The sequence below is a fragment of the Hypanus sabinus genome, chromosome 9 (assembly GCF_030144855.1).
Source record: "Hypanus sabinus isolate sHypSab1 chromosome 9, sHypSab1.hap1, whole genome shotgun sequence".
Taxonomy (NCBI): domain Eukaryota; kingdom Metazoa; phylum Chordata; class Chondrichthyes; order Myliobatiformes; family Dasyatidae; genus Hypanus; species Hypanus sabinus.
In genome coordinates, this window is record NC_082714.1 from 68,193,986 (window position 1) to 68,214,915 (window position 20,930).

Genomic DNA, 20,930 nt, shown 5'->3' on the forward strand with positions numbered 1-20,930 from the left:
TTTGTGAGTACGTGTCCCTTGGAGCATCCGCACCCGGGGAGGGCGGGATGAGGGAGGCTTTAAAGCAAGACTGTGAAGTTCGAATAAAATCATCTTTAATTGCAGTTTACCGACTCCGTGTTGTTATTTTAGCGCTGCGTGTAGCACACCGCTACACTTTGTCCATTTAGATAGCAACTTATTTCATGTTCTTTTCTGTTGCCTGCTGCTGATGTGAAACTGGATACTTGAATTGTGAATTCTCTCCCTCTGGTGATTCCTTGTTAAGTACTTTGACTTGCCCTTCCTGAAATCAACAGTCGATTCCTTGGTCTTACTGATGTTGTGCAAGGTTGTTGCTGTGAAACCATACAAGCAGTTGATCTGTTTCACTCCTGTACACCACCTCATCACCATCTGAAATTCTGCCAACAATGTTGTGTAGTCAGCAAATTTATAGATGCCGCTTGAGCTGTGCCCGCCACACAGTTATGAATGTAGGGAGAGCAGGTCTAAACACACATCCTTGAGCTGTGCCCGCCACACAGTTATGAATGTAGAGAGAGCAGGTCTAAACACACATCCTTGAGGTGTGCTAGTGTTGACTGTCAGCGAGGAGATGTTATTTCTTGTTGATATAGACTGTGGTCTCCTGGAGAGCAAGTTGAGAATTCACTTGCAGAGGGAGGTGCAGAGGCCCGGGTTTTGGAACTTGTTGATTAGAACTGAGGGTGTGATTGTGTTGAATGCTGAGATGTTATCAATAAACAGCAGCCTGATGCAAGTATTACTATTGTCCAGGTGATCCAAGGTTGAGTGAAGAGTCAGTGAGATTCCATTTGCTGTAGACCTATTGTGGCGATAGGCAAATTGCAACAGGTCCAGGTCCTTGCTTAGATAGGAGTTGACTGCAGCCATGACCAATCCCTCAAAGCACTTCATTGCAGTAAACGTGGGTGCCATTGGGTGCTAGATGTTGAGGCAGCTCACCCTTCTCTTAAGCACTGGTATGATTGTTGCCCTTCTGAAGCAGATAGGAACCTCTAACTGCAGCAGGGAGGGATTGAAGATGTTCTTGAAAATTCCACTAATTGGTTGGCACAGGGTTTCAAAGCCAGACCAGGTACACCATCAGGGCCTGACAACTTGTGACGGTTCTCTCTGCTGAAAGATGTTCTGTCATCGGCCTTTGAGACAGAGATCACAGGGTCACTGGATTGTGCAAGGATTCACATAGATGTAGTTTTATTCTTCTTTTCAAAGCAAGATGTTGATTCTTTAAGTTCTCTGAATTGAATGTTTGAATCAAGCTTACCTGAAGCAGGAATTTGCACTTGATTTTTGTGATTTGAATAAAGAAGGGAGTCAGGCTTATGATGTGGATTGAAACAGCCCAGGAGAATAAATTTGTTTGGGTAACATTTTGGAATAGACCTGTAAGTGCACTCCTTACGGCACATACATTTAACTAGAACAGAGATGAAGACTTGACTTACTTGACAACAGGAAGTTGCTGTTGATATTGAGAATCTTTAAATAGAGAATGTTGTAGATTCTTAGCAGGTGTGGCAGGAACTGTAGAGAGAGACAGGTAATGTTTTAACATCACTGTTAAGGACCCTCTGTTCCATTATATTATCTCGTGCCTTATTATTCATACTACAAGTCCTGTGCTGGTTTGATTTAACATTATGCATCATGTCACACACACATCTGTTTGCCATTCCTCTGTCCATTTCCCTAACTGATTGAGTTATCTATGTTAACTTCACTATCAACAATGCCTCCTAATTTCAGGTCATCCACAGATTTGCTGATTAAGCCTTGAGTATTTGGATCCAAATTATTTATAAATAATTAACAAATAATAAGAGCCCAAATACTGATCCTGCAGCACACCACTAGTCACTGGCTTCATTCTGAGAAATAACCTTCACTACCACCCTGTGCTTCCCACCTCTGAGCCAGTATTGAATCTGGGTAGATCTTGGCACTCCCCGAATCGATGGGACCTAATCTTCCAGACCAACCTTCCATGTGGGACTTGTGAAAGGCTTTGCTAATGTCTCAAAGCATTAATTACAAGTGCGATTGATACTTTCTGCTTGTTTGAATGAGTGCCATTCCAACAACTCTTAAAAATGCCACATCACTCAGGTTAAAGCAGTTGCTTGATTGACACTTCTTTAGCCACCCGAACTATTCATTCCCTCCACCCGGACCTCCCTAATCCATCTCCTGCAGATTCCCCTCCAAGTCCTGACCTGGATGTCCATCTCTATCCTTTCATTTCTGGGTCTAAATCCTGGAAATCCCTGTCAAAAAGCACAGTGTGAGCTCCTTTACTAGAACGACTACTATGCAACATAGAACATTACTGCTCTTTGGCCCCTGACGTTGTGCAAACCTTTTGACCTACTCTAAGATCAATCTAGCCCTTCTCTCCCTTAGTGCCCTCCATTTTTCTATCATCCATGAGCCTCTTAATTGCCTGTAATGTATCAGCCTCTACCACCACCCTGGCGGAGCTTTTCACGCACCCACCACACTGTGTGGAAACCCCCCTAAATAAATAAATAAATCGTACTCTGACGTCCTGCCTGTACTTTCCTCCAAGGACCTTAAAATTATTCCCCTCTTGTGTTAGCTACTTCCACCCTGGGAAAGGGTCTCTGGCTGTCCACTCAATCTATATATTTCTTACCATCTTAAACATCTCTCTCAAATCACGTTTCACTTCCTTCATTCCAATCATCTGTTACCTCTCCCTGTGGCCAGTGAGGACACAAAGATTGTCCAAGGTGCAACAATCTTTTCTTTTGCTCTCTATAGTAACATGGGATGTATCCTGGGGGCTTACCTATCCTAATGTGTTTTTTTAAAAATATTTTATCTATCTATCTATTTATTTATTAAATTTTAGAAATTACAAAGAATAAATGTAATAGTAAGAAAAATAATACTAATCCCCCCCCCCCCTTAACCTTAACCCTTATCTGAAGAGAAAAAAAAAGAAAGAAAGAAAGAAAGAAGAAAAAGATTGCCTGGATATCGGAGGATCCCCACATGCTCCATGGAGTTCAAAATAATTTTAATATTTATTTTTTACTTTCCCCAATTACTATAATTTTATCTTCAAAGGACCTATGTATTTAATCCTATCTTTTGTAAGTATGGGAGCCAAATTTTAAAAAATATATCATATTCATTTCTTAAATTATACATAATTTTTTCAAGTGAAATACAACTATGTATTTCATTATTCCAACAATCCATAGTTAAATATAAATCAGATTTCCAACTAACTGCTATAACTTTTTTGGCTACTGCCAATGCAATTTTCATAAATTTTTTTCTGATACTTGTTCAATTTAATTTTCGGTATTGTCCCTTCAATGTCTCCTAATAAAAATAATAGTGGACTATGTGGGAGTTGTACTCCACAAATTTGTTCCAATAAAAGTCTTAAATTTATCCAAAATGGTTGAATTTTAAAACAAGACCAAGTAGAATGTAAAAAGGTACCAATTTCTTGATCACATCGAAAACATTGGTCAGACTATCCTAATGTTTTTTCAAACTTATCCTAATGTTTTTGAAAAGTTCCAGCACATCCTCTTTCTTAACAGCAGCATGTTCCAGTGTACCAGCCTGTTTTAGGTTATTCTGCCAAACATCAAGGTTCCTCTCATTGAATACAGGAGAATTAAGGATCTCCTTCGACTCAAGGCATGTTTCCTCTTCTATTGCTGGCGTGTCCTACCTTCACTGTAGTTGTCCCCGGTATCTTACAATTGCCAGCAATGCTCAGATTATAACAAAAAGTTATAAATGAAAAGAGGTGGTAGCAGAAAAAGCAAACTCTTTCCCTAGAAACCTCGAAAGGATTCATTTCATATGTTTCATGTAGCTAACATTTGTTTCCTCCTTTCTCCAATCAAACCTTCAATATCCTTTGTTAACCAAGGTTCCCTGAATTTGCCACTTTTGTCTCATATATGCTGACTCTGAATTCTTTCTATCTCAATTTTAAACATGTCTACCTATCAGGAGTTGTTTTCTAACTCCTACGTTATAAAAGCAAACCTTCTCCCAATTTAAGTCTTTGATGCTAGGACCAACCTTGTCTTTTTCAATAAACACTGTGAAGCTTACTGAACTTGTCAGGTTCCTGCACAGACACTTCAGTGACTTTTCCATTCTCATTCCTTAAGATGAAAGTGAAGGGCAACCTATAATTTCTGCTTTAGAAAACTTCCGAATTTAACCCCATCTAAGCCCCTTGCACTGAGGCAATCCCAGTCAATACTAGACATGCTAAAATTCTCCACTACTATAAAACTATTGCTTTTACACCCCTCCTGCCTGCATACTTTATTGTCTAATCCTTGCTGATTATTGGGAGGTTTATAGAATAACCCCATCAAAGTGACTACCTATTTCTTATTCCTACATCCAAAGGCCAATCCTCCAGTGTATCCTTACTGAGTCCTGCCTTAGATCAACAGTGCAAAATCCTCTCATGCCTGAACCATCTATAACATGGAATACTGAGCTGCAAGTTCTAAATGCCTCAACCATGTTTCTGTGGTTGCAACACGTAATGCCATGAGCTGATCTGCCCTCTCAGGTCATCAGTCTTACTTGCGAGGTTTCTTCCATTAAATCCAATGAGGGCAAGTCTCTTATGCGTCAACCCTCCTGTCTTGGTCAGCTCGTCTCACTGTTTTACTTTCTAAGTATGGCTCATTGCCTTACGAATTTAAATCCACCTGTGTAATACTAAAAAACTTCCCTAAAGTATTTGTTGCTGATCCTGATGAGAGTCTACTATAAAATCACAGAAACCTAACAGTCTGTTGTGTAATCAAAATCCCTTTCTGCATAGGAAGACAATTTAAGAAACAAAACAAAAATTGTTTACATTATGCCTTTTATTCATTATTGCCCGCAAAAATACTGAATCTCAGAGTTGTAAACGATGACATATGTACTTTGATAATAAATTTACTTTGAACTTTTACATCTTCGAAACATGCCAAAGAGTTTTACAGTCAATGAAGTACTTCTGCAGGGCAGTGACCAATGTAAAACAGGAAGTGGCAGCCCAGGTGACATAGACAGCTTCTATAAATGGCAGATTGTTAGGACAAAGGGGAGAAGTTCTTTGGTCACTTCTAACAGGTGTCATGTGATCCTTTTATGTCTAGATGAGAGTAGAGGGTCTTACTTTAGACCCAAGGAAGCAGAATTTACAGGAACAAATTTGTAGAGATTGCATGACTGTTGCAAGAAACACAAGATTGTTATGGGAAGTGACTTTAACTTTCCACGTACTGACTGGGACTCCCATTCTATGAAATGACTAGATAGAATTTGTCAAAAGTGTTCAGGAAAGTTTGTTTAATCAATGCATAGAAGTTCACTAGAGAGTGTGTGATACTTGATCTGGTGTTAGGAAATGAGACAGGGCAGGTGACACTCTACTTCTAGTGATCATAATGCCATTAGTTTCAAAGTAATTAAGGAAAAAAGATAGGTCTGGTCCGCCAGTTGAGATTCTAAATTGGAGAAAGGCCAATTTTGATGATATCATAAAGGATCTGGCAAATGGATTGGGACAGATTCTTTTCTGGCAAAGGTGTGCTTGGTAGTTGGGAGGCCTTCAAAAGTGAAATTTTGAGAGTACAGACTTTATATCTTCCTGTCGGAATAAAAGGCAAGGACAACAGGTTTAGGAACCTTGTTTTTCAAGAGATATTGCGGTCCTGGTCAAGGGGAAAAAAAGGTGTATAGCAGGTTTAGGCAAGTAGGTATAAATGATGTACTTATGGAATACAAGAAATGCAAGAGAACATTTAAGAAAAAAATTAGAAAGGCTAAAAGACGATGTGAAGTTGCTCTAGCAGACAAGGTGAAGGAAATTGTATATGTTAAGATATGTTAAGAGCAAGGGAGAAAATTGGTCTGGAAGATCAGAATGCTAATCTATGTGTGGAGCCAAAAGAGATGGGGGAGATCTTAAATGGATTTTTTTGCGTCTGTATTGACTTGGAAGATGGACATGGAGTCTGTGTCTTGTAGAAGTGAGGCAAAACTGTAGTAAGGTTGTGGACCCTATACAGATTACAGAGAGGGAGTTGTTTGCGGTCTTGAGGCAAATTAGGATGGAGATATCCCCAGGGCCTGACAAGGTGTTCTCTCAGAACTTGTGGGAGGCAAGTGTAGAAATTGCAGGGGCCCTGGCAGAGATATTTAAATCGTCCTTTGGATCAGGTAAGGTATTGGAGGATTGGAGGACAGCTAATGTTGTTCCACTGTTCAAGGAGGTCTCTAAGAGTAAGCCAGGAAATTATAAGCTGTTGAGCCTGACATCAGTAGAAAGTAAGTAATTGGAAAGTATTCTAGTGGACCACATATTTAAGTATTTGGGTAGACAGGGACTGATGAGGGATAGTTAACATAGCTTTGTGTGTTGTAGGTTTTGTCTAACTGATCTTGTAGAGTTTTTTGAAGGTTACAAGGAAAGTTGATGAGGGCAAGGTAGTGGATGTTGTCTGCATGGACTTTAGCAATACCTTTGACAAGGTCCTGCTTGGGAGGTTGTTTAAGAAGGTTCAATCACTTGGCATTCAAGACAAGATGGTAAATTGGATGAGACATTGGCTTTGTGGGAGAAGCCAGAAAGTGGTAGTAGAGGGTTGCCTCTCTGACTGGATGCCTGTGGCTAGTGATGTGCTGCGGGGTTTGGTGCTGGGTCCTTTGTTGTTTTTCATCTATATTGTGGGGATGTGCAAACTCCACAGATTGGCAAAGGTCAGGATTGATCCCAGGATGTTAGAGCTTGTGAGGCAACCAATCTGTTAGCTATGTCTTCTGCTGGTCCATAACTGCCCCTCCCTCCACCCACACCCCCAAGGAACTGAACCTTTGTCGCTTGTGTAACAGCGTGACAGGCAGGGATATGAACCACTATACTTGTATACTTGCTGTTGCCTCACTGGAAGCACAGTTGCTTCAATGGTAGTTTAAGTCTATAGTGGAAGTGCACACACAGGCTCCAGACACCAAGAGAATTAGCAAGCCTTGCTACTGTGGCCCACGTTACTTTCAGACAGAATAGCAGGTGTGATTGTGTTCGCTGTCATGGAAGGCTGCTTCACTATTCAGAAACTCTGTAAATGTTGACCATCTTGGAAGTAGTTGCTGTTCTGATCTGTAACTTGGCTAACTATACATAATTAGATTTCAGATTTAATCTACTGGCTTCTATGTTTGCTACATTTGCCTTAAGAATGTGGCCTGTTGGTTCCCAACAAGAGAAAACCTGCAGATGCTGGAAATCTGAGCAACACACACAAAATGTTGAGGAACTTGGGCAGCATTGATGGAAAGGAGTCCAGTTGATGTTTTGGACCGAAACCCTTCAGCAGGACTGGAGAAAGAAAGCTGAGGGGTAGATTTAAAAGATGGGGGAGGGGAGAGAGAAATACCAGGTGATAGGTTCAATTTGCTTTCAGGCTAGATGGTCTTCCATTGAACAATCCAGATATTGAAGATCCAAAGATGAGACTCCAATCTGCAGACAGGATTCAATATCTGACCTTATCTAATCTGTGCTAAGGAATCTGAACAAAAAAAAGTTAATGATACTGGTATGTCCTGGAGAAAATGTACAGTATGTGTGAAAAATAGTGAGATTGGCGAACGTCGATAAGAGGTGCCAGGGGTTTAAGTGTCCCACAAATGACTACCATTCAATATTTCTTGAAGAAATGCCCACTTCTGAGAGGCACTAGAGGGTTCCTACCCCAGCAAGGATCAGCACCTTCACAGCAAAAGCCAACATTTCTACTTGCTATACATCTCAATTATGACTCTTGTAGTTAATCTTTAAATTATTGATTGTGTTATTGTAATATTTCAGGCAAAGCCTATATATGGGGGTTGGCTGCTCTTGGCTCCTGAAGGGACTGACTTTGAAAACCCAGTGCAGCGATCAAGGGTAAGTTGAAAAGTAGTTTGTTTCGCTACTTCTTGCATAATTAGTTAACAGATGTTCTTAAGACTTAAACCTCTTTGGTGTATATCAGATATACAAGAAATTTGCTTTGCTGGAACAGTGACTAAACGATTAAAAGGTAATTGAAAGCACATTTGTAAGATGGAATCTGTTGGCATGGGTTCAGTTATGATAAGATGTGGTTTTATGTTGGTGAGAAGAGGGTACAAGGAAGCTGGTGAATAAGGCTTCCCAATGAACTTGGTGTCTGGCCATAAAGCATCTGAAAGAGTGTTGAATTAATTTTAGTTGACCATTTTACCCAGTTCTTCTTCCTGCCACCTTTGGCCTCCTTACAGCTATAAAAACATCATGGAGCAGCTGATAAAGGACAATAATAAAATGTCAGTGGAGAGGCTGGTAAGGAATAGTGTGGAATTTATAGAACAAAGAGCAATTTAGTGTGCAATCAGGGGAAAGAGCGCCAATACTGTGGAGCATATCAGTTTTACAAGGACGAGGTGTGGTGGGGGTCTCGAAACGCATAAAGTGGATAATCCCTGGGGCCTGAACAGATGTATCATAGCACATGATGGGAAGCACGTGAGGAAATTGTTGGGGCCCTGCCAGAGATCTTTGTCATCTTGTTAACCATGGGTGAGGTGCCAGAAGACTGGAGGGCTATGTCTTTATTTAAGAAGACCCATAAGGACAAGACGGGGAAATACAGAGTTTAATATCAGTGGTGGTAAAGTTATTAGAAAGACTCTGAGACAAAATTTTCTTTGTATTCGAAAGGGCAAGGACTGAATAGGGATAGATGGCATGTCTTTGTGCATGGCAAATTGTGCTTCATGGATTTAATTTGAGTTCTTTGAAGAAGTGGCTAAGGGAACTGACAAAGATCTGTAGCTGTTGTCTACATGGATTTTAGCAAGGCCTTTGACAAGTTCTGCATAATGGGCTGCTTCAGAATCTTGGAATCTGTCGAATCCAGGGTGAGTTAGCTAATTTACAAAATTGGTGGTGTTCTTTTTCAGACTGGAGGCATGATTAGAAAGTTTGTAGGTGATACTGAAATTGGTGGTACAATGGACAGTGAGTAAGTTTGTCACGGTCATAGTGGGAATTTCCTCAATTGAGCAAGTGAGTAAGGGAATGGCAGATGGAATTTAACTCTGAAAAATATGAAGTGAACCATTTTGGCAAGTTAATTAGATCAGAACATAGTAAATAGCACAGTATGGACCCAGAGAGTGTTGTTGAACAAAGAGGTCTATCGATAAAAGCTCATGGTTCCTTGTCTGTAACAGCACAGGTTGATAGATGGTGAAGAAAACATAAAGCTTAGTTGCTTCCATTGGCCAAAGTGTTGATGAGAGTATTGTCGCCATTCTTCAGGACGTTGTGCTTGAGTGCAGAGGAGAGATTGGATAGGCTAGGACTGTTTTCCCTGGAGCAAAGGAGCTAAAGGGTGACAAATTGAGAGCCAGTGATAGGATAGGTAGCATTTATTTCCAATAGCAGTGGTGCCTAATATTTGGGTGTAGGTTTAAAGCGACAGGAAGGATGTTTAAAGGGGATCCGAAAGGTAAATTGTTCACATGCAGTGGTTGGTACTGTGATGTGATGGAGCCAGCAACATTTAAATGGTATCTGGATAGGAACTTGTATGAGGAAGGTTTAGAGGAATATGGAATTACTTCAGGCAAATGGGATTAGTACAGATGGATGTGATGGTTGGCATAGATGTGCTGTCCAGCTTGGATTATCTTTCTAAGCTCAACTGTTGAAAGATAAAATGAAAACTGGAATACAGTAGGTTGGGCTATGGAATTTGGCAGACTTAGTATTAATGTGGTAAGGTTTTCTGTGCTGCTGCTGGAAATATATCTACATTGATTAGTTGACAGCAGTAAGTTAACAAAGTGATCACTTCTGCAAATCCAACTGACATAAAAATAGACAAGTCTGGTTGTGCCAGCAGGTTAGGCTGCATCTATGGAGATGGGAACAGAGTCAACATTTCAGGCTGAAGATTTTCGCTTACTTTTTTCCAGAGTTTCAACACCTGCGGTGTTTTGCTTTTCCAGTTTGAATTTCATAGTTTCAACGTTTTATTTCCTTCTCCCCCATACTGTTGCCCTATTCTCCTCTTCAGTTACCACCTTCTGACGACACCTGCCCTTTACAAACCTTCACCATGACACAGCCAGCACTATCTTTGTGTATATAGTCGTCTTAATCTGCACCATTACACATTCAAGTCTTTTGTTCTCCTCACACCCTTCTCTTCAACTTCAAACATGTTTGATTTCTAACTTTTCCTTGTGCTAATGAAAGCACTAACTGTTACTCTCTCCACCAAAGCTGACTGACCTGCTGAGTTTCCATTTCTGCCTTTACTTCAGATTTTTCAGCATCTGTATATTTTTTATTCTTTCTATTTTAGCAAGGATAGAGATTCTTCACAATCTTCTTATTTGGGAGAAAGGATTGTTGCATTTTTTAATGCAAGTACAGGGGCTTCTAGAGTTATGGATAAGTTGCCCTACAGAAATCAGACTTTTTGCAAACTCTCCCAAGTATTTGTCGGGGATTGCTGAGGCAGCATGACTTGATGGAAGGCCTACTCTGCACTGTATCGCTAAGTAAAATTAAATGAATTGTAGTAATAAATGTTCATGGTATTAATGAATGTATGCAGTATTTATTCCATCTGTTCAATTAGAGCTAGGGTGATAAAATGATTGATTTACAGCTGTTATATGTAGGTGATATGGTTTGAGTAGCTAGAGAAAGCAGATGTTTCTGACTTGGGGAGAATTTAGTTAACGGACAGTTCAATGGACTGCCTGTAATGGTTTTGAGATTCTAACCCTGCAGTCTCAGACACACTTGAATTTATGAAATTAAGACAAAAGTACAGATAATTTTGAACTTGAACTGAAACATTTTTCTGACTCTTAATTATCTGAGAATTGAGATGTGTTCTAGACTAAACAAAAAGGTTCCTATTAAACAAAATATGTATTTTCTATAAAGAATTATTTTTGATTTATCATCTTTCCTAATCCTCCACTAAATGATCTATGCACTAGACTGAAAACATTTAAATAGCCTTGTGTTTGTTTATGGGTTGCTATCTGAAAACATTAAATTCCAGTAGCTAGTCAAAATCTCTTTGACTTTTATCAGTTTATCAAGTCCAAATTCTTTTCAAAATGCTTCCAGTTCTCAGGATCCTTTCTTCTGTATTTCCTGACTTCTGTTTCACATTCTGTTCCACCCTTCTAAATACTACTCCGTAACATGAGGTTCTTTGTCTTCAGGCTACTAGGTTGTGGGGGTATCTGCTCAGTACTGCCTAGACCCTTGGATTCTCACACTGGCACTGCCACTCATGGGGTAATGCCACTCATTAAGTGAATGTTATCATATGAGGGTGATTGATAAGTTCATGGTCTATGGTAGAAGTCAATTTTAGAAAACCTAGCACATTTATTTTTCAACATAGTCCCCTCCTACATTTACACACTTAGTCCAGTGGTCATAGAAACATAGAAAATAGGTGCAGGAGTAGACAATTCGGCCCTTCAAGCCTGCACCGCCATTCAGTACGATCATGGCTGATCATCCAACTCAGAACCCTGTACCTGCCTTCTCTCCATACCCCCGATCCCTTTAGCCACAAGGGCCATATCTAACTCCCTCTTAAATATAGCCAATGAACCGGCCTCAACTGTTCCCTGTGGCAGAGAATTCCACAGATTCACCACTCTCTGTGTGAGGAAGTTTCTCTTCATCCTGGTTGTGGAGCATACTGATCTTGAACCTCCAGAAAGTGTCCACAGATGGGTGATTGATAATTTTATGGCCTAAGGAAAAAGGAGATACAGCTCTCATTACATGCACATGCAGTTCAACTCTTTGAGTGATTATGCAGAAAATTTGAAGTTAATAACTCATCTCTTTCTACCTTAGGCCACAAACTTATCAATCACCACTGATGAGTTATTAACTTCAAACTTTCTGGTCCTCAGCTTGAAATTCTAAATTGGAGAAAGGCCAATTTTGATGGTATCAGAAAGGATCTGACAAGTGTGGATTGTGACAGGTTGTTTTTTGGCAAAAGCGTAGTTGACAAGTGGGAGGCCATCAAAAATTAAATTTTGAGAGTATAGAATTTAGATGTTCCTGTCAGAATCAGTAGGAGGGAAAAGATGAAATATGAAAACAAGCTAGCAAACTATCAAAGTGGATAGTAAAAGCTCTTCAAGTATGTAAAAAAAAAAGAGATCAGAGTAGATATAGGAATGCTAGAAAATGAGGCCAGCGAAATAATAAAGGAGGCTAAGGAGATGGCAGATGAACTAAATGAATACTTCGCATCAGCCTTCACTGTGGAAGACAGCAGTTGTGTGCCAGATATTGAAGGGTATGAGGGAAGTGAAGTGGGTGCAGTTACTATTACGAGGAAGAAGGTGCTCAAAAAGCTGAAAGACCTAAGGGTACATAAGTTACCCGGACCAGATGAACTGCAGCCTAGGGTTCTGAAAGTGGTAGCAGTAGAGATTGTGGAGGCATTAGTAATGATCTTTCAAAAATTATTGGACTCTAGCATGGTGCCATAGGACTGGAAGATTGCAAATGTCATTCCACTCTTTAAGAAAGTAGGAAGGCAGCAGAAAGGAAATTATAGACCAGTTAGCCTGACCTCAACTGGAAGATAAGAACATAAGAAATAGGAGCAGGAGTAGGCCGTCCGGCCCATTGATCAATAAGATCATGGCTGATCTGTCCGTAAACTCAGTTTTTAAACTCTGCCTTTTCCCCATAACCCTTAATTCCCTTACTATGTAAAAACCTATCTAACTGTGTCTTAAATATATATTTAGTCAGGAAGCTTCAACTGCTTCCCTGGGCAGAGAATTCCACAGATTCACCACTCTCTGGGAAAAAACAGTTCCTCCTCATCTCTGTCCTAAATATTCTCCCCTGAATCTTGAGGCAATGTCCCCTAGTTCTAGTCTCACCTACCAATTGAAACAACTTTCCTATTTCTATCTTATTTATTCCTTTCAAAATTTTGTATGTTTCTATAAGATCTCCTCTCATTCTTCTGAATTCCAGAGAGTATAGTCCCAGGCGACTCAATCTCTCCTCATAGGTTAACCCCTTCATCCCTGGAATCAACCTAGTAAACCTGCTCGGCACTGCCTCCAAAGCCAGTATATCCTTCCTCAAGTATGGAGACCAGAACTGCACGCAGTACTCTAGATGCGGCCTCACCAGTACCGTGTATAGCATGACCTCCCTGCTCTTGAATTCAATCCCTCTAGCAATGAAGGCCAACATTCTGTTTGCCTTCTTAATAACCTGTTGTACCTGCATGCCAACTTCTTGTGATTCATGCCCAAGCGCTCCCAAGTCCCTTTGTGCAACAGCAAGCTGAAATCTTTCACCAATTAAATAATAATCTGCTCTTCTATGGTTCCTTCCAAAGTGGATGATCTTGCATTTACCAACGTTGTATTCAACCTGCCAGACCTTGGCCCACTCACTTAACTTATCTATAACCCTCTGCAGACTTTCCACATCCTCTGTACAATTTACTTTTCCACTCAGTTTAATGTCATCAGCAAATTTTGCTACGCTACACTCAGTCCCCTCTTCCAAATCATTAATGTAAATGGTAAACAGCTGCGGCATCCCACTCACTACTGACTGCCAACTGGAAAAACACCCATTTATACCAACTTTCTGCCTTCTATTGGTTAACCAATCCATTATCCATGCCAATACACTTCCTCTGACTCCATGCATCGGTATCTTATTTATAAGTCTCTTGTGTGGCACCGTATCGAACGCCTTCTGGAAGTCCAAGTATACGACATCCACCTGCTTCCCCTATCCACTGCACTCATTATTTCCTCAAGATGTGGGAGTCAATTGTTAAGGATGAGGTTATGAGTATTTGGAGACACAAGACAAAGTCGGCATGGTTTCCTTAAGGAAAAATCTTGCCTGGCGAACCTATTGGAGTTCTTTGAGGAGATTACACATAGGATAGATAAAGGGGATGCAGTGTATGTTGTATATTTGGAATTTCAGAAGGCCTTTGACAAAGTAACACACATGAGGCTGCTTATCGAGTTGAGTGCCCATGGTATTACAGGGAAGTTATTGGCATGGTTCGAGCATTGGCTGATTGGTAGGAGGCAGTGAAAGGGAATAAGAGGATCCTTTTCTGGTTGGCTGCAAATGAGTAGTGGTGTACCACAGGGGTTGGTGTAGGAACCACTTTTTCTTGTGCTGTATAGCAATGATTTAGATAATGGAATGGATGGCTTTGTTGCCAAGCTTGCAGATGATACGAAGATTGGTGGAGGGGGAGGTAGCATTGAGAAAATGGGTAGGCAGCAGAAAGACTTAGATAGATTTTTAGAATGGGCAAGAGAGTGGCAAATGAAATACAATGTTGGAAAATACATGGTCATGCACTTTGGTAGTAGAAATAAATACACAGACTATTTTCTAAATGGTGAGAAAATCTGAGATGCAAGGGGACTCGGGAGTCCTTGTGTTGAACACCCTGAAGGTTAACTTGCAGGTCGAGTCGGTGGTGAGGAAGGCAAATGCAATGTTAGCATTCATTTTAAGAGGTCTAGAATACAAGAGCAGAGATGCGATGCTGAGGCTTTAGAAGACACTGCTGAGGTCTCACCTTGAGTATTGTGAACAGTTTTGGGCTCCGCATCTAAGAAAAGATGTGCTGGCATTGGAGAGTGCTCAGAGGAGGGTCACAAGGATGATTCCGGGAATGAAAGGGTTATCTTAAGAAGATGGCTCTGGGTCTGAACTTGTTGTAATTTAGAAGGAATGGGGGGGAGGAAGATCTCATTGAAACCTTTCGAATGTTGAAAGGCCTTGACAGAGTACATGTGGAAAGGATGTTTCCCATGTGGGTGAGGCCAGGACAAGGATAGAGGGTCATCCATTTAAAATAGAGATGTGGAGAGATGTCTTTAGCCAGATGGTGGTGAATTTGTAGAAATTATTACCACAGGCAGCTGTGGAGGTCAGGTCGTTGGGTGTATTTAAGGCAGAGCTTAATAGGTTCTTGATTAGACATAGCATCAAAGGTTATGGGGAGAAGGCCGGGGAGTGGAGCTGAGGCAAGGAAAGAAAGGATCAGCCATGATTGAATTGGGGAGCAGACTCAACAGGTCAAATGGCCTAATTCTGCTCTCATTTCTTATGGTCTAATAAAGGCAAGGATGAACGGTTTCTGGAAATATGGTTTTCAAAACATATTGAGGTCCTGGTTAAGAATAAGGACAATAGACAATAGGTGCAGAAGTAGACCATTCGGCCCCTCGAGTCTGCACCGCCATTCTGAGATCATGGCTGATCATTCACTATCAATACCCAGTCCCTGCCTTGTCCCCATATCCCTTGATTCCCCTATCCATCAGATATCTATCCAGCTCCTTCTTGAAAGCATCCAGAGAATTGGCCTCCACCGTCTTCCGAGGCAGTGCATTCCACACCTCCACAACTCTCTGGGAGAAGAAGCTCTTCCTCAACTCTGTTTTAAATAACTGACCTCTTATTCTCAATCCATGCCCTCTGGCACTGGACTCTCCCAACATCTGGAACATATTTTCTGCCTCAATCCTATCAAATCCTTTAATTATCTTAAACGTTTCAATCAGATCCCCTCTCAATCTCCTCAATTCCAGCGTGTACAAGCCCAATCTCTCCAATCTCTCTGCGTAAGACAGCCCTGCCATCCCAGGAATCAACCTAGTGAATCTGCGCTACACTTCCTCAATTGCCAGAATGTCCTTCCTTAAACCTGGAGACCAAAACTGTACACAATATTCCAGGTGTGGTCTCACCAGAGCGCTGTACAAATGCAAAAGGACATCCTTGCTCTTGTATTCAATTCCCCTTGTAACAAAGACCAACATTCCATTTGCCCTCTTCACTGCCTGTTGCACTTGCTCATTCACCTTCATTGACTGGTGAACTAGGACTCCTAGGTCTCTTTGCATTTCTCCCTTACCTGACTCGACACCGTTCAGACAATACTCTGCCCTCTTGTTCCAGCTTCCAAAGTGGATAACTTTAGGAGGAGGTGCATAGCAGGTACAAGCAGGTAGGAACAAATGAGGTGCTTGAGGAGAATAAGAAATGCAAGAAAACGCTTAAGGAAATCAAGAGGGCTAAAAGAAGGCATGTATTTCCTCTAGCAAACAAGGTGAAGGAGAATCCCAAGGACTTCTACAGATATTTTAAGAGCAAAAGGATAGCAAGGGGCAAAATTGGTCCTCTGGAAGATCAGAGTGGTAATCTATGCATGGAGCTGAATGGGATGGGGGAGATCTTAAATGGATTATATTTTTGCATCTGTACTTCCTCAGGAGACAGACAGAGAGTCTGTGGATGTGAGACAAAGCAGCAGTGAGGTCGTAAACCATAAACAGGTTATAGAGGAGGAGGTGTTTGCTGTCTTGAGGCAGAGTAGTGTGGATAAATCCCCAGGGCCTGACAAGGAGTTCCTTTGGACCCTGTGGGAGGCTAGTACAAAAATGGTAGGCACCCTAACAGATACTTAGAATGGATGAGGTGATGGAGGATTGGAGGATTTCTGTTGTTTAGGAAAGTCTCTAAGCATAAGCCAGGCAATTATAGGCCAGTGAGCCTGATATCAGTAGTAGGTAAGTTATTGGAAAGTATACAATGGGACCTGATATATAAGTATTTGGATAGATAGGGACTGATTGGGGATACTGATCATGGTTTTGTATGTGGTAGATCATATCTAACCAATCTTGTAGAGTTTTTTGAGGAAGTTACCAGGAAAGTTGATGATGGCAAGGCAGTGGATGTTGTTTGCATAGACGTTAGAAGGCTTTTGGCAAGGTCCTGCATGGGAGATTGGTCAAGAAGGTTCAGTCACCTGGCATGAAGTAGCAATGTGGATTAGACATCGGTTTTGTGGGAGAAGCCAGAGAGTAGCAGAGAGACCTGTGACTGGAGGGCTGTGACTAATGGTGTGCAACAGGGATTGGTGCTGTGTCCGTTGTTTGTCATCTGCAGTATATCAACGATCTGGATGATAATGTGGTAAACTGGATCAGCAAATTTGTGGATGGCAGCAAGATTGGAGGTATAGCGGAGAAAGAGGAAGACTGTCAAAGCTTGCAGTGGGATCTGGACCAGCTGGAATAATGGGCTGAAAATTAGCAGGTGAAATTTAATGCAAATAAATGTGAGGTATTGTACTTTGGGAGGACAAACCAGCGTAGGTCTTACATAGTGAACACTAGAGCACTGAGGATTGTGGTAGAACAGAGGGATCTAGGAACACAGATCCGTAATTCCTTGAAAGTGGCGTCGCAAGTAGATAGTTTCATTAAGAAAACTTTTGGCACATTGGCCTTCATAAATCAAATTATTAATACAGGAGTTGGGAAAGTTATTTTGAAGTTATGTAAGATATTGGTGAGCCCTAATTTGGAGTATTATGTGCAGTTTTGGGCACCTACCTACAAGAAAGATGTTAATAAGCTTAAAAAGAGTGCAGAGAAAATTTTCAAGTATGTTGCCAAGATTTGGACCTGAGTTCTGAGGAAAAATTGAATAGACTAGGAATTTTTTTCCCTCAAAAGTAGAAGATTGAGTATAGAAATCTATAGCACATTATAAGACCTTCAGCGCACAATGTTGTGCTGACCATGTAACCAATTCAAGAAACTGCCTATCATTTCCCTAGCATACAGCCCTCTATCTTCCTAAGCTCCATGTACCTATCTAAGAGGCTTTTAAAAGACTCTATTGTATCCACCAGCAGTGCATTCCACACACCCATCACTCTCTGTGTGGAAAAACTTAACCTTGACATCCCCTTGGTACCTATTTCCAAGCATCTTAAAACTATGCCCCCTCATGTTAGCCATTTCAGCCCCGGGAAAAAACGTCTGGCTATCCACACGATCAATGAGTCTCATCATCTTATACACCTCTATCAGGTTACCTCTCATCCTCTGTTGCTCCAAGGAGAAAAGGCCAAATTTACTCAACCTATTATCATGAGATATGCCACCCTCCTATCTAGGTAACATCCATCTAAATCTCCTCTGCACTCTCTCTATAGTATCTACATCATTCCTGTAATGAGGAAACCAGAACTGAACACAGTACTCCAAGTGGGGTCTGACCAAGGTCTTATACAGTTGTCACATATAAGGAGAGATTTGATAAGAGTTATACAAAATTATGAGGGGTATAGACAGGGTAAATGCAAATAAGCTTTTTCCACTGAGGTTGGGTTAGACAAGAACTGGAGGTCACGAGTTAAGTGTGAAAGGTGAAATGTTTAAGGGGACCATGAGCAGTATTGAGAAATGAGCCTGGTCAGGTGTCAGATCTCTCAGTGGGAGAGAATTTTGGAGATGGTGATCACAATTCTATCTCCATTACCATTGCATTGGAGAGTGATGGGAACAGATAAGTTATGAAAACATTTAATTGGAGTAAGGGGAAATATGAAGCCATCAACAGGATCTTGGAAGCATTAATTGGGAACAGATGTTCTCTGGAAAATGTACAACAGAAATGTGGCGAATGTTCAGGGGATATTTGCGTGGCGTTCTGCATAGGTACGTTCCAATGAGACAGGGAAAGGTAGGTAGGGTACAGGAACCATGGTGTACAAAGGCTGCTGAAAATCTAGTCAAAAAAAGAAAAGCTTATGAAAGGTTCAAAAAGTTGGGTAATGATAGAGATCTAGAAGATTATAAGGCTAGCAGGAAAGAGCTTAAGAATGAAATTAAGAGAGCCAGAAGGGGCCATGAGAAGGCCTTGGCGAGCAGGATTAAGGAAAACCCCAAGACATTCTACAAGTATGTGAAGAGCAAGAGGATAAGACGTGAGAGAATAGGACCAATGAAGTGTGTCAGTGGAAAAGTGTATGGAACCGGAGGAGATACTTAATGAATACTTTGTTTAAGTATTCACTACGGAAAAAGATCTTGGCAATTGTAGGGATGACTTACAGCAGACTGAAAAGCTTGAGCATATAGACATTAAGAAAGAGGATGTGCTGGAGCTTTTGGAAAGTAAATTATAGACTGATGAGTCTTACTTCAGTGCTTGGTAAGCTGATTCAGAAGATCCTGAGAGGCACAATTTATGAACATTTGGAGAGGCATAATATGATTAGCAGTATCAAGAGGGAAAGTGTGTATGGAACCAGAGGAAATAGCAGAGGCACTTAATGAATACTTCAGTATTCACTATGGAAAAGGATCTTCGTGATTTTAGTGATGACTTGCAGCGGACTGAGAAGCTTGAGCATGTAGATATTAAGAAAGAGGATCTGCTGGAGCTTTTGGAAAGCATCAAGTTGGATAGGTTGCTGGAAACAGATGAGATGTACCCCAGGCTACTGTGGGAGGCGAGAAAGGAGATTGTTGAGCCTCTGGTGATGATCTTTGCATCATCAATGGGGATGGGAGAGGTTCCGGAGGATTGGAGGGTTGCAGATGTTGTTTCTTTATTCAAGAAAGGGAGTAGAGATAGCCCAGGAAGTTATAGACCAGTGAGTCTTACCTCAGTGGTTGGTAAGTTGATGGAGAAGATTCTGAGAGGCAGGATTTATGAACATTTGGAGAGGTATAGTATGATTAGGAATAATAAGCATGGCTTTGTCAAAGGCAGGTTGTGCCTTACGAGCCTGATTGAATTTTTTTGAGGATCTGACTAAACACATTGATGAAGGAAGAGCAGTAGATGTAGTGTATATGGATTCCAGCAAGACATTTAATAAGGCTTATAAGGCTTATTGCTTATAAGCAAGGCTTATTGAGAAAGTAAGGAGGAATGGGATCCAAGGGGACATTGCTTTGTGGATCTAGAACTGGCTTGCCCACTTAAGGCAAAGAATGTTTGTGGATGGGTCATATTCTGCATGGAAGTCGGTCACCAGTGGTGTGCCTCAGGGATCTGTTTTGGGACCCTTACTCTTTGTGAGTTTTATAAATGACCTGGATGAGGAAGTGGAGGGATGGGTGGAACATTGATAGGATACAAAACTGGGCTGAGAAGTGGCAGATGGAATTCAAACCAGGTAAGTGCGAAGTAGTTCATTTTGGTATGATGGCAGGTATTAATGGTAAGACTCTTGGCAGTGTGGAGGATCAGAGGGATCTTGGGGTTTGAGTCCATAGGACGCACAACGCATAGGTTGACTCTGTGGTTAAGAAGGCATATGGTGTATTGGCCTTCATCAATCATGGAATTGAATTTAGGAGCTGAGAGGTAATGTTGCAGCTATATAGGACCCTGGTCAGACCCCACTTGGAGTAATGTGCTCAGTTCTGGTTGCTTCACTACAGGAAGGACGTAGAAGCCATAGAAAGGGTGCAGAGGAGATTTTCAAGGATGTTGCCTGGATTGGGGAGCATGCCTTATGAGAATAAGTTGAGTGAACTCAGCCTTTTCTTCTTGGAGCAATAGAGGAAGAAAGGTGACCTGATAGAGATGTATAAGATGATGAGAGGCATTGATCGTGTGGATAGACAGAGGCTTTTTCCCAGGGCTGAAATGGTTGCCACAAGAGGACACAGGTTTAAGGTGCCAGGGAGTAGGTGCAGAGGAGATGCCAGGGGTAAGTTTTTTTACTTAGAGTGGTGAGTGCCTGGAATGGGCTGCCGGCAACAGTGGTGGAGGCGGATACGAAAGGGTCTTTTAAGAAACTTTTGGATAGGTATGTGGAGCTTAGAGGACTATAGGTAAGCCTAGTAATTTCTAAGATAGGGACATGTTCGGCTGAACTTTGTGGGGCCGAAGGTCCCGTGTTCTGTAGGTTTTCTATGTTTCTATGAGTAGTCAGCATGGCTTTGTCAAAGGCAGGTTGTGCCTTAGAAGCCTGATTGAA

The 20,930-nt window shown here is 41.3% G+C and overlaps 1 protein-coding gene across 6 annotated transcripts in view; it reads left to right on the forward strand.

Moving 5' to 3' along the window:
• Nucleotides 1-20,930, forward strand: part of LOC132399469 (myosin phosphatase Rho-interacting protein-like) — a 324,199-nt gene that overhangs the window by 26,179 nt on the left and 277,090 nt on the right. For all 6 annotated transcript variants that reach the window (XM_059979858.1, XM_059979857.1, XM_059979859.1 and 3 more), the window contains exon 2: nucleotides 7,907-7,984. In XM_059979858.1, coding sequence (XP_059835841.1) covers nucleotides 7,907-7,984 — 78 coding nt within the window. The remainder of the gene's footprint in view (nucleotides 1-7,906; nucleotides 7,985-20,930) is intronic.